At 40.3% G+C, this 14396-nt stretch overlaps 1 protein-coding gene across 1 annotated transcript; it reads left to right on the forward strand.

The window, feature by feature from the left end:
* The first annotated feature begins 257 nt into the window (after positions 1 to 257).
* LOC145780242 (uncharacterized) lies at positions 258 to 13805 on the forward strand. Its single transcript, XM_082591945.1, has 13 exons — positions 258 to 3551; positions 3820 to 3856; positions 4240 to 4424; positions 4976 to 5656; positions 5957 to 6011; positions 6587 to 6704; positions 7670 to 8475; positions 8649 to 8691; positions 9835 to 9950; positions 10089 to 10137; positions 10535 to 10653; positions 10871 to 11038; positions 11584 to 13805. Exons 1-13 carry the CDS (start codon positions 280 to 282, stop codon positions 12001 to 12003), a joined length of 6069 nt encoding a protein of 2022 aa, XP_082448071.1. The 5' UTR covers positions 258 to 279; the 3' UTR covers positions 12004 to 13805.
* The last annotated feature ends 591 nt before the right edge of the window (positions 13806 to 14396 follow it).

The following is a 14396-nucleotide window of genomic DNA, read 5'->3' on the forward strand; positions in this document are numbered from 1 at the left end:
ACGAAAAATAGCGATCCCAAGTGAAGGTAGTTTGAGAATTTAATTTATCTTCGGCTGTTATACTGTTTGAAGTATCATCTATGATGTTTCTGGTTAGTGTTCGGATGCACTGTGGAGATTTTTTTTTATTGAAATGTTGAAAATCACTGTTTTCTAATTACAGATCAATGATGCGTTAATTCTTTGTGTGTTAGTATATCTCTTCATAATGCTTTGTACGAAAGAATCTCGTAGCGTTTTAATGCGACGGAGAAAAATCATTTAAACTTCAATACGAGAATGGACATCTTGTACACGTCAATGGAACGCGAGAAAAACAACAATATGAAACACCTCATGAACGGACCTGCTCTGTACTCCGAAGCTCTGTCTGCGATAGAAAAAGAAATTAAACAGGCCAAGTCAAACATACAACTGGGACCTCAAATGGGACCATTACCTCGTCCATTGGACGGCTATCCTGTCACACCGTATGGTCAGTCACCCTTGCTTTGGCCGTACCTTACGTCTCATTTGCATGCGGAAGACAGATTCCAGCAGTCTATGCTTTGTCGAAAAACGCTACCCCAAGCCGACCCATTTACCACTGATGAGTCAGTCGAGCTTCAGTGTGTAGTGTGCGGCATAACTTGCACTTCTGTGCCAGAGCTTTTGAATCACATAACACAAAAGCACATTGAAAATGGACCCGACATGAGAGGCTTTGATGTAGAAATGGAATCAATGCGAAAAAGTTCCGCATCGTCAGTTTCTAGCAGCAAAGAAGACAGCAACCATTCAAAAGCTTCTCAAAGAAAAAGTTCTGTGGAAACATCGTCGAATTTGAAAGGCAGTGACACAAATTCCCCATCTGATTTTCCCATTCCAAAACCAAACTTTGCACTTCTCAGTTCTTATGGCAATCTTTCTTCCATAAGTCCTGCAATAGGTACTATCCCGGGTAGTGCAATGCTTGGTCCTGCAACAATAGGTGCTAATGGTTTACAACCACCTATTCAGAATCCTCATTTGAAAACTGTATCTTTCCCCATGCTGATGGATGCTTACAAGATGCTAAACCCATCGCTCCGTTATCAGAATTTGGAAAATTTGAATGCCGTGCCTTTGTCAGGATTTGCGCCTGTTATCCCTCCACCAGGTTTTGTGGGTAATGCAACAGCAGGATTTCCTTGTTTAGATGGTAGTTATTTGCCAGTGTTTCCTCATATTCCGCCTATCGCGGTACCTCGTGGTGCTGCACTGGTTGGAGCGGATATGAACAAATCCAATTTCTCGACCAAAAACGCGGCTCTTGAAAGCAGTGTTTCAATGAATACTGACACTGTGATGAATAAGACCAAAGAGCAAAAAGGTCATTCGAACATGTACGATCAGAATGTGTCTCACTCTCACGCCGATTCCATACGAAGACGTTTTTCTGTTCCTAGCATGAGCCTGAATAAGAAATTCAGAGCACCCTATCCTTGTATCCGAAAGGCGAGCGTTAGTAACGGCCGTCATTGTGCTTCGTTTTCTCAACATAACGAAGCGGTCGCTGAACAATTGCAGCATGCATACAAAAGCTCTCTGCATCATGACGTCATGAAGAGAAAACGAATGTCTTTGACCGAGAAACCCTCGCAAAGTCGTCTTAACGCCAAATCGATTGAGCAGCATATATCAAAGTTAATTTCAAATAACGAAAAAGTTCTTTTGAATCCTGCGTTGGAACGAGTCAAGCCTCGCCGTGTGTTTCGTCGCAATAGCCTTGATTCTGCATCACTGTCATCATATGCAGCTGCTCTTTCTGGTTCTCTTCCTCAAGAGTTGCCTCCTTTTAAAGAGGGTGAAGTTCTTACGGAAACACGAAAAATGTCCGGACTTTCTTCTTTAGTTTCAACCAGTAGAAATCTCCCACTAAGCCCAACTTACTCACACATGACAACTTCAAAAGTGCAGAACATGGTTCAACTGACTAGAGCTCCGCAACCAAATTCTCAGGTGCACAGTTTAATAGTCAAGGATTTCAATGAACAATCTGGTCTGTCAAGTGAGCGTCTACAGCAACTGGGAGACCGAGATACGACTAATCATGTTGTTAAAAAATTAGATCTATTTAACAGCAATGGTCAAGCCATTCATGTTGGTGCCAAAAATCTTGCCCCAAGAGCAATTTTTGAATGTGGCGATTGTGGTGTGACGTATCGTAACCAAGAAAATTACAAAATCCATCAGCAATTGTATTGCAAATACAAGCGCGCTTCAGCGAAATCTGCCAAAAAGACGAAATCCGAAGACGTAGAAAACACGGTACAATGTAGACGCCACTCTGATTTACCAGAAATTCCCCGGGCAAGCATTACGGAAAATATGCGTGAAAATCCCTCGATCAAAGACGACTTCGCCGCTTTGGAATCTGGTGCTGTTGCATGTGGTGCGTCTGATCTCCATGAAAATTACCATAACAGTGATAATTTTAAAACGAAATCAAAAATTATGTCTGATTCTGTCCAACTACTACACAGCAATGAATTACGTCGCAGAAAAAGCGCTGGGGCAACTTTACAGACTGAGCTAGCATTGCAGAGCGTGAGACTCCAGCATGCTGCTCATTTAGCTACTCACTCACAGTCTACAGAAATAGTCAAATGTAACAAAACGACAGAGCAAAACAGCAATCTTTCAGTCGATGCAGAAACCAACCATTCTACCATTTCAACGCTACAAGAACGAGCTGCAGTGCCAGGTTTGACCAACTTGTTGCCAGCCAGCAAGCTTCCACCCAACAAGCGACATTTAATGCGTCATTTTGAAAAATCCAGCTTTGTAAGTGACGATAGCCAATTTGCTCCAATGGATTGTTCTAGAACTGAGGCGACCACTAAACCAGAAATCATAGCTTCTAATGCTACCACTGCTATTGAAACTAACGTCTCATTTCCACATATAAGCACCAGCAGCACTGGAGTCACAATCATTTCATCTTCTTCCCGCGTGCTTCCTCATGAAAGTTCTTGTTGTTCTAACTCACGCAAGATTAACCTCGTTGACGCTTCAGTGTCAACGGGCGAAAATAGATTTGTGAAGCATTCATTGAGTTGCCAGGAGAAGCAAGGCACTTGTGTGTGGTTGTGGCAGCAGATACAAAACGGATTGCCGAACCAAAAGCCTGACTTGCCGGATGTAACTTTGCCGGACATGCAGCAAAGTATTTCCCGAAGTCGTAACAAATTTTCTGTACCCTCACTATTACCTAATAATTTAAAGGTAGTGGATGGCAGTAGTCCTCCACTTAAACTTGCAAGTCCTGAAGTTAGTACATCAAAATCCGACAGAGATTCCCAATCCCGCTTGGTAGCTGGAACAAAGTCAATAACGGAAAATTCAACATTGCCAGCAAAAGAAGAACCAGTGTCTATTTCGAATATAAACGTTGCCAAAAGTGTCCCATCTGTTCATAGCACCACTGCTAGCGGGATACAAGGGCAATCTTTCGAACATCGTAACACTGATGGTCATCCCGACCAAAACAGTTCCTCCGTTTCTGCGACAGCAACTTCACCTTTTCTGAGGTATGTTGAACGACTATTTAACCGCAATGAACTTTGTGGTCAGTTGCTGCTTTTCTTGATTCTTCTGCTCATAAAGCATGTTGTAAATAATACGCAATCATTGTCGATGCTACACCGGTTTGCCAAACTTCACAAGCTCAGTTGGGCGTTTAAGCATGCTTAGGATATGTTTTGCTAGTTTTAATTTGTAATTTGGTTTGTATCTTTGCTTATCGTGTTGATTAGCGTGTATTCTGTAGGCTATATATCGATATGTTTTTTTTTACAGATCAGTAACACCTTCAAAAGACATGGAATGTGTAAAAGTAAGTACAGCATTACACCATTTTTAGCACACATGTCGTGTGAAGTAAAAACGAATACTGATTGTGGGAGACAGAATTGCATATTTTGTGGTTTCATATGTGTGGTTCACTTTTTACGATTGTGTCTTGAGAATTAAAGGTTTTGATAAAGGGAAAGGCATGGCTGCCAATGATTGACGCCATGTTGTGTGAAAAGGAAACTACTTTTGGCAAAGTCTTCATCGATCAAAGTGAAGTTTCGTGAAAGCTGCTATTCGCAATGTTATGGTCCTCCACACTGACAAAGTGCTTTTCAGACGTTTTCTAGTTAGTTTTCTTTTGTTCCGGTCAGCTACGCGACTGGTGCATTGGCATTTCCTAACGCTTTGGATTCTCATCTTCAGTTTACCTCGTCGGCGCGGACCGATGTTTGCTATTGCTGTGTGGCTAACCCACAGCCAGCCTGCATGGAAGTTACGAGTAAAGACTCCAAAAGCAACCTCTTATCAATGTATAAGGATTGGACTGTGGCTGAGTCTTCGATCTCCCCATCGGAAATAACATTCGCCGACACGATGACTGGATGGAGGTATGACTCAGCCCTGCCTTATCCCAGCCAGCAAAAGTTGACAGTTTTATATCGTTTCTACGTCTGGTTACGTTGAAAACTTTTACTAACTGGGATATGACAATGTATCATTTGTAGTGTGCGATGTTGAGCCACTGTGTTATGGTGTATTGTCAGTGGTAGTACGATTCCTAGTTTGAAACCAATATGTAGCTCATGTGGCAATATGCTTCTGCATGACACAATCATGCAAACCGAATGCAATTAAAAGCAAGGCATTTTGACTGCAGCACATAATGTGAATCTTGTTACACATCACATAGTCGCCTTCTTTGTCGTTGGCTATGACTTACTGCACAGTGCACAAGATGCAAAAGCCTGGATGCTGGTTAGCTGACAGTAAAAAAAACCTCGAAAATAGGTGGTCAGGCGACAGCAGCCTGTCAGTTATAACCCCCGTAGGAGAACGGACACATTCGTATGTCCTTGCTATTTTTAGGGACACTTAAATTTTCTCAACTTGTTACATGTCGTGCATTCAGCTATTCATCTTTTTAACGTTCATTTAACAGGCGTCGGCGTTGCGGGTGCAATAATGGAGTTGCAGCGACGGCGAAAAGCAACTGCGACCTCATACTTACTCGAAATCGAGAGTACAACAAGTTTAAGCAGAAAGTAGAAGCAAGAAACCCCAAAAACAAATCTGACGTTTCTCCTCTTGATGACAACGCATCAGCAAATGAAGAAGTTGGCAACGGAGCATGCACGAAACCCACAGAAGCTAGCATTCCTGTTCTCAACCCTTCTGTTCTTGTTTCAAACTTTGCGAAGCCGATTTACGCCAGTTGCCATTGCCCGCAAGGTGCGAACACAAGCGATTGCGGGCCTCCTACTGCGGTGACTGCCTCAAGCACAGGCACAAGTGACTGTTCTTCGCCATTGGAATGTGCTGATGTGCTTCCGGCCCCAAAAGATTGCGGGATTGCTGAAACGTTTCATAGCGAAATTGCTTGCACATCTTCTAAAACAAGCAAAGAAGGAAGATTTCAACACAAACAGAATCCCTTACTTTCTCCTGTGTCTGACGTTTCACCAAAGTTTAATTGCGCCAGAGAAGAGTCACCTGCGTTGAGCAGTTGCAGCAGTTCTCGCGTCACCGACTCCGATAGCGAACCAACCGAGAGAAAAATTGCATTTTCTGGGAAGGTTAAACGAAGAAGAACAAGGAGGGAACGAACTGCTTCTTCGCCAAGGTATGTTAGAAGTAGACAAATATTTTTGCTTGTTAATTTTTCATAATACTGTAGCATGCATTAAAATTAAAACAAGGCGATTCAACTGGAGGTAAATTTACTCTTTGGAGATACCCTGCCTTCATCTATCATGGGAGTAAATTTACTCAAGCAAGATAAATATTCAAATTTTAATCTGAAAATATTTGGTGAGTGGTTAAACTTTGTCTTTAAATCTCTGCTCATGGATAAACGAGAGTGAAAAATTTAAGAACGTGTACACTAAAATACAGTATGTATAATAATTCGTAATCTGCGCAGAGCAAAACGTCGTGCATTGCAATGTGTTTCCCCATTCTCCCACCAACATGTCTTGGTAAGTGGTTGAGGTCTATCACTTAACTATCGAAATTTTGTCTTTCGTTGTTCTTTCAAAAATTACATGAAGGAACATCATAAAGCTTTTGCAAACAGTTCCCTTTGTTTTTGATATGCGGATTAATCAGTAAACAAAATATGGTACTTATCCTCCGTCGCTGGACAAACAATGTAACTTAGTGCACAACAAATTATTTGAAAGACTTTCAACAGCGCGTATGAAACCTGGTGACATTGATGATTAAATTACTTTTTGCGTTGTTGTTTCAATAAAATCTTTCCTGGTATTAAGAGCTCCACACTGGTATACTGCTCGCAGTAGTGACTGACGCATCCAATATGTACGAGTACATTCAGTCAGTCGAGTACATTCACTTCAGTCGTTAATCCTTAAACCTTTTCGTGGCAGTACATTTTGCTCCAGCTGTTTAGAAACTTTAGAGAATCATCCGCTTTTTAAGCATAACATTGGGACATTTAAATTAATAAAAGCGTTAGTTTGTTAAAGCAAAGTTTCAACTATCCTACAATTTACCATATGAGGAAATGTATATGTTTTATAAATCGATCCAGAACGACTTTCCCAAGAAGAACCGGTTTCATCAGGTTGAAACCACTCAGAGCCGTTGCATTTCATCGTGTGCCACACCAGCAACTTCCGCTTATCACACTTTAAACGTCGAAGCTGCAGGTACAGTAATGTTAAGTTGTCCTTTGTTTACGCATTATTGTTTATGGTTTAAAATAGTTTACTTTATGCTGTGCATTCGGCGAATTAAACTAAAATTTTTGTGGTGAATGCGCTTGGAGCGTTATTACGACATTATACAAACACTGCTGAGATGTGGTTTCTCAGAAGGATGTTGAGGATATCTTGGACTGAAAAGAAGAGTAATGACGAAGTTATGAAATTGGCAAATGCAGAAAGGAGATTAATAACAACAGTTAGAAGGCGTCAGATGCAATTTGTAGGTCATATTCACAGACATGGAGATTTGGAAAAATTAGCTCTATTGGGGATGATACAGGGAAAAAGAAGCAGAGGTCGACAAAGATTAACTTATTTAAACAGCTTGAATCAATGGGCCACAAACACAACAGTCAAAACGAACGATTTTATACGAATGGCAAATGACAGAGAAGTTTGGAAGACCATGATCGCCAACGTCTGTATCAGATCAGGCACATAATCATCATCATACAAACACACCCGCTAAAGAGAGTTAGTATGAATTCCATTAAGTTGATTATTATTTTTGTTTCAAAACCAAGTCGAATGTTCTCGTTTTTAATTTTGCCTTAGCCCCTACTCAGTAACGTTAAAGACACTGCTGCATATAAAATTGCAATGGAAAAAGCTTTTACGGCGGAAAACGCGCTTTCAGGTAGTATTTTCTATGCTTGAACAGCAGCGGAGAAAATTCGAGCGATCTACGGTATATCCTCTGTCGTCCAAATCATTGCATTTTGACGCGATACTTGTGCCAATGTGCCATGACAGTTTTATTTCGTAAATCAATCGTGGTTGTGTAATGTTTATTTGATTGTATGTCTAATTGTTTTCATTTTGTTCAAACGTCAACTATGTACAATTGTTCATGGCATATGCAATACAAATCGATGCAACTTCGTTCTTTTTTTATGTCACTTTAACAGTGGAGACACAGCGAAGGAAAACGGAGAGCACGTCGTCCCGGCTTGGCGATTCTTTTGTTACATTTTCTTCGGCACAATCCTCAAATGTAAATTCTCTCGACATCATGCATGTGGCATCGGTATCAACGTCGGCATCGGTATCAACGTCGGCATCGGTATTGTCGTCTACATCGGTTCCATCACAGACCGATCTGGCGTTTTGTTCCGAAGATTCTGCTGCTCGCAGAACTAATGGCCTTCCATCGTTTGTTGACGGCCAGGCGTTGCCGAAAAGTTTTGAAAGCAAAAGACATCATTTCCGGTTAAACGGGCCATCTGTCGAAACGGATATGACATGTACTACCAGTACCACCATACAATCAACAACGCAAGAACAGTCAATTGAACTGCACCGGGTTTTGGCCAATAAGAGATCTGATCATTGCAACGAAGCAGCGGTGCTTGATAGCTCTTCGGGCCACCGCCCGATCAATGAACTCTCACACAGAAGACATGAATCCCATGCATCTCACCCCCAGAGTTATCCCACTTTCGCAAGCCCGAAAATTCCACCTGAACACGAAACAGCTGCACTTAACCTGACCAGTATGCAGATGGACGGTGTGGAGAAATACCAAAGCTCTTCAGCAACTGACATTTCAGTCGCACTTTCGTCCAAGCTTGGTAAACACGACGAAATCTCTTTGGAATGTAGTTCGAGTTTTCATCAACACTCCGGGCTTCATGATGTCGTTTCGCTGCCTTCTGAAAAAATTATATACGGTCAAAATCCAGCAAAGCGGCAACACAGAGACACAGTGGCGGAGGTTAGTTATCACTAATTGCGTGCGTAGTAGAGCAAGAGTAACTTAAAATGTGTTTTTTTTTCGGCTTATCATTTTTATCTTTACCTTTCACGTATTTTTCAACCTTATTGTGCGGACATAAGAACGATCGGTATCTTTGTTTTGACAAAAATTTACTCTTTTTTTGTGTTCAGGTTCTTTCTGAGAATAGTCAACAGCCAAGCTTCGATGAAACAGGTTGGTATCTGCGTTGAATGCTCGTACGTAGGTTTTGAAAATCAACCCTATTGATGCATTTGTCAAACAAATAAAAAAAGTTTAATTGATGTAAGAAAACTTGAAGCATATATAAATATGCGCAAAGATATTATCTGGAAATCAAAAAGCAATAAATTAACATCGCAAAGTGTGGAATTTGTTAGTTTATTAGGTTCTAGAAGGAACTACTGAATCATAGGTTTATCACACCTGGCTAAAATTGTTCTTTTACACATTCTCTACAACTAGTTTTTTTTTCGCTAAGACTTTTCGGTCATTTGTCCGAAATGACTTGAAAAAATTCGGTCATTTTTTGTTTATTTCGGTCATTTTTTCTGATGAAAATATTTCCTTTCAAGTAGCTGATACAAACCAAAAAATTTTCGGACATTTTGACTGAATTGACTATATATTTTTTCCGACATTTTGACTGAATTGACTATATTTTTTTCGGACATTTTGCTAAAAAATCGGTCAATGACCGATAAATGACAAAAAACCCAGCTTGACAATGACAAGTCGGTTGACTTCTTGCTTTTCAGTGAGTTGATGCCAACGGATTGTTAAAATTGCAGTTTTTGAAATAAATTTAGTTCACATGTTGGTGCGAAACAGTTTTCTTCATAGACTGACATTTGGAACTCTTTAACTTCTCTTGAACTCTTTAACTTCTCTTGAACTACGCATTTTGTATTTTGTCTCAAAAGGCCTGGAGTCATCTCAAAATGTTGTGGCAGACTGATAATTAGCATTGTGCTTTTATGGCATTTGCACAAAAAATTTTGCTTGCAAACACGCCTTCGTTCGTTTATCGTGGCACAGCGTTGTGCAGCAAACCCTTTTGTGTTTGAGGTCGCTTGTCTCAAGATCTAAATCGCAAACTCGACGCTGCGTTTTGTCCTTGGGATTTCAATCGTCAAATAAATAGCGATTTTACCGTATTTCTTTCTGAAGTTACTTTTCGTCTGACCCCAATCAGCAAATCAACCCATTTTACATTGATTTAACGTCTGCAGGTGTGCACTGTGCAATCAATGCAAAAGAACTGATTTACTGCTGAGGCAATGTTTCTTTTTTGATATGAAAAATGAGATAGCTTACTTACACCGTCGCCATTCGCAGAAGCATTCCGAGAAAGATCAACATTGCAATGCAGCGGTTTCTCCGGCCATGAACCCGGCAGTGGAACAGCTTATCAAAGGGACGCATCTGGTGGCAAAAATCAAAACGAGCCTAAGGTATGCCTAAAACCATCTGATCTCATGGTGGCAAAGCATGTATTTTGTGGATTTGATTGACGTCTCAATACAATGTCTCGCAAAATTGGCTCACGTGATCAATTCTCATCATCTGATAAGAGACATTTTACGTCACAGAATGTCGATGGCCGTGTACACTCAAGAATTGGACACTTGCAATCCCAAGGTACTTTATTGTTAAAAGAGCGTAGATTAATGTAAATTTGACTGTGACATAGGGTTTGAGTTTTTCTGCATCGTTTTCTCATTTCGTAAAACTATCTGCCTTGCGGCGTATGTTGCATTTAAATTCGTAACATTCCAACGCATAAAAATTTAAGGACTCTAACAAGTAAATCTCGGTAGCATCCCAGCTTAAAGAATCCGTCCTTTTTGCTTTGGTTCAACGTCTGCAGATGTTAAATCCATGAAAAAATGACGGATTTCGCTGTCTGGGTGTCACATCAGTCAGAGTGTATCATTCAACGTGGCTACGCGTGGCACCTACACTATGAAAATGTGGCTTCGTTTGCCTACTAGCATAATTAGCGTGCCATTGTTGCGGCTAACAAACTTCACATCAGCAGGGGAAAGTGAGTTGAACAGAAATGTGACCTGTGAAGATCGTTTCCACTCAAGTGAGGCTTTGTCTACCGCTCCTTCGTCAATACAAGGCCGGAACAAGCACAGTAGTAGTTCTGAGGTATCGACTCGTTCATTTTTAGTAATACCTTACCGTAACAATTCAATTGTGTCATTCAGTTTGTTTCATAGTTACGTGCTGATTGAATTATCACTATCTTAATGCGTTTACCCAGACAGCAAAATCCGTCATTTTTACATTGATTCAACGTCGACGTTGAATTAATTTCCTTTTAATCAATTTGATTTTCTAACGTTGCGATTGGTGTCTTTTTCAGGCTCAAAACTTATCTTTATGGAACGGAAAAAGCGTATACAATTTTCCCTTTTCCTGCAATAACCCCGAAAACTTGGCGAGTGACCCATGCGGCCCATCACACCCCTCCGGCCCACCAGACCCGAGGCCTTTCAAGTGCATCACATGCGATGTTGCTTTTAGATTCCAGGTATTTCTCGCTTGTGATTTCAGAAAATGATTCTTTTGATGCTTCAAAGCAATACTAAATATCCAATCAATGAGAAGAGAGATTTTTTTATCTTTATTTCTCACGTTCGCAAGTGCACCGATGCATGAGGAATATACCTTTGGGCGATGTTAAGGTGTTCTATCACGTGACCGCCCTTTTAATGGTTGTTGCAGAAACTATTGTGAAATGTTGACAACTAACTTGGCATATTTTACAAAGCGTTTCTACACAGACATCACTTGTATGTGAAATTCAAGTGCAGTGAAAAAGTCGTTTAATGTACAAGATTTCACCAAAAGTATTCAAATCAAAAGCTTGTGTCATGATGTATTTTGTTTGTCAACAAATATTTTGTGACAGGATAGTTTTAATGAACTCCAAATGCGCATCAAATACCGCACCTTCTTTTAAAATAAACACCAGAAAAAAATCCCAATCTGAGAATGTTTTGCTTTGCAAACAAAAGTTATCCTGTGTCCGTGTTTCGCATTGCTATCTTGTAATGTACAATCGTTGACTTCCAGGGTCATTTGGATCGTCATTTCCGTTCGAACGCGCACTTGTTCGCTGTCAGCCATTACACGGAAGACAACAATGCATCAGAGGCTGCACTGCTGAGCGACCAGAGTTCAACAATCTTGACGCAGTCGTTCAATCCAGAAGCAGTCAACGAAGTCTCTTGCGTCAGCTCAATGTGTAGAAGTGATGTTTTTACGTCTCCGCTGAGAGATCGCGTCTCCCCATCTTTCGGTTGCAATAATTCCGGAACTCAAGATCATCGGAGAAACATTTTGTCCGAATCCGTGGCGTTGAATGGCAACTTGAAGCATTTGACCAATCACCAAGCGGTACCACAGCTACGCGTTCATTCCAGCGACCAATCAGATAACAGCATTCCATTAGCACGCAATGTAGCTATGCAATGTCAGGTTTCATGCACTTGAAGATATCTCCTCACGACATTGTCAGTGATGTCGTTAACTTGTTTCTCTGTTTAGAAGCATAGAATTAGGATTGCTAGTTAAGCTTATGAGTGACACAAATCGTATGCTTGTCCCTACCATGCTGTGTACAACATGGTATCGCAATCACAAATGTCATGTTTCATTATTTGTTGATTTGATTCAGAAAATAGACCGTTGCATACATTCGTTGAATACTTCACTCACTGTATTTTCTTCCCCGTTTCAAATTATTCATCCCTTTACTGAGCATGCTTTGTGTTTAATAAGAACAAACAATATTGTGACAATAGATTTCGCGTCAGTTGTTGATTTTGAAGCAAGTGTAATACCCACCAACCATTATGTCGTGATCGTTCAATTGACCAATTAAATTCTGCGAAACGGATGACGTGGTGTCAACAGTGAACACCATGGCTCGGCGTGTTACAAATTTAAAGCACGATTTCAGCCCGCAAATCAATCCTTTCTTTACATTTGTTCAACGTCAACGTAAAATAGGACTGTTTTTTGGCTAGGATTGCTGGTGTGGCCACCGCAAGAAAAGGTGAGAAGAGTCTAAATAAGAACTTAGTCATCCGCGTACATACAAAACAGATGCTTTAACATAGGCGGTGATTACGCGTTCAATGATTTTACATCAAAACAATATACAAAACATCTGTAACTTGCTTGGTGTACAATCATTGTATTATAGATTTGTACCCATGAATGGAGGTAGAAGGCTTTTTGCTTTCGCGTGGCGCATTTTACCTTATCCAAATAGAATTGAGGCTTTTATGTTGCTTGTAATTTAGATTTGTGTGTTTCTTTGCAATCATCGTTTATGGCTTACTATCAAATATTGCTTGTGATGCAAAACCGATGTTTATTGCCGTTATGAAAACTGCCTTTAGAAATTTCTTCTACCCTTGATCGGCATTATCTAGTAATATGCGCTTTTACAATTATATCAAGATGATTTCTAATGTCATTTGTTGGTACTGTTTACAACGTCACACAAGTAAGGCCACAATGACTTACTTTTTTTGGCAAGTTTATGACATAATTTGACGTTTGCCGTCCGCAATTTGGTGCAATTGTGTCTACATCACTAAGTTCATTCCTTAGCAAGTTCATTGCCAGCATCAAGATGACTCGTTTTTTGCGTTGTACCATCGTCTTTGTAGTTTATGTTTCGTCGCCAAACAAACTTGAGTTTGTTTTGATATTGCTGCAATGTTTTTTAACGTTGAGTCCGCATCAATTCGTAGTTACCATACTTAACTAACAAGGTCTCAAAAAGTGCCTTGACAATGACGTCAATCCTTGTTTGGTGTACGCTGTGACTAATGTTCCACTCACTTTCGTGCGTTGCTACTTGCCGTTACTTTTGTCATCCAAGTCGCATCATTTTTCATACATGAGTGTGGAAGCTAATCTGTCTTTTCAGGATTAGTCAGCATAATAATCCAAGGTAGAAATTCCTTTAATTTTGAAACAACAAAGAAATTGGTGAATGTTTTTGTAATCTGTTGTACATCTTGTTTATTATTTCGGTGCTCTTGTGTTGCTGACGAAAATGGCGTGTTTGTTTATAGTTCAAGCTGGGATAGATTATTACGTGCTACTTGAGATTATAGTCCGTCAGGTTTATTTCGGTGCAATTTCGAAACTGGATCCCCTTGTTTTTTGTTGACACTCAATGAAATCAGTGACATCGCGTCGTCACGCACTGCACGTTTTCATGTTCTTGTGTGAATTCTTGTATTAAATACTCTTGCCGCTCAAAAGGTTATTTTTGACTCGTAGCGTGGTACAAAACACTGACGAAAACCTAATTTGCTTTCCCTATCGCCACTCAGTGAAACGCAGAAACCTCGTTTTCTGCAAGCTAAGCTTAAAATTGGAGTCACAGGTTTACCGTTTCAAACACACGCAGCCAAGGTAATCAGATGAATACTGATTTTAAAATGCAGCTGTTAAAATTAGTTTTTTTAACATTAATGTGTTTTCTTTCAATGCTGCTTTGCAGTGAAATTATGTCCATTAAACTGCTTTCACGACAAACGATTGCTTGCTTGGGGAAGAGTTCGACAGTCATTTGCTTTCAATTTAAGATTTTCTACTGGATTTCGACTTGAGGACAAATCAAACACTTCGAGCCAATGAAAATACAACACAGTCATATGTTGAAAACTATCCAAATTTCTTGCAATCATTCAGCACAAGTTCGCTAGACTAACGACGACCTTGCCAGTTGAGAAACTTGTCGGGTCTTGTAGGCTACTGCATGCGGATTGCGGAGCTTACTCATTATTTTATGCGAAATTTACATCTTGAAAAATCAAAACAAGTGCATCTTGTTGACTTGAAGACATGGCTGAGCCGGCCCG

This window comes from Aplidium turbinatum, chromosome 11 (genome assembly GCF_918807975.1).
Source record: "Aplidium turbinatum chromosome 11, kaAplTurb1.1, whole genome shotgun sequence".
Classification (NCBI taxonomy): Eukaryota; Metazoa; Chordata; class Ascidiacea; order Aplousobranchia; family Polyclinidae; genus Aplidium; species Aplidium turbinatum.

Coding starts and splice junctions, on each gene's coding strand:
- LOC145780242 (XM_082591945.1), top strand. CDS start 280: ATGGACATCTTGTACACGTCAATGGAACGCGAGAAAAACAACAATATG. Junction 3,552..3,819: donor GCAACTTCACCTTTTCTGAG/GTATGTTGAACG, acceptor TTTTTTTTACAG/ATCAGTAACACCTTCAAAAG. Junction 6,705..7,669: donor TTTAAACGTCGAAGCTGCAG/GTACAGTAATGT, acceptor TCACTTTAACAG/TGGAGACACAGCGAAGGAAA.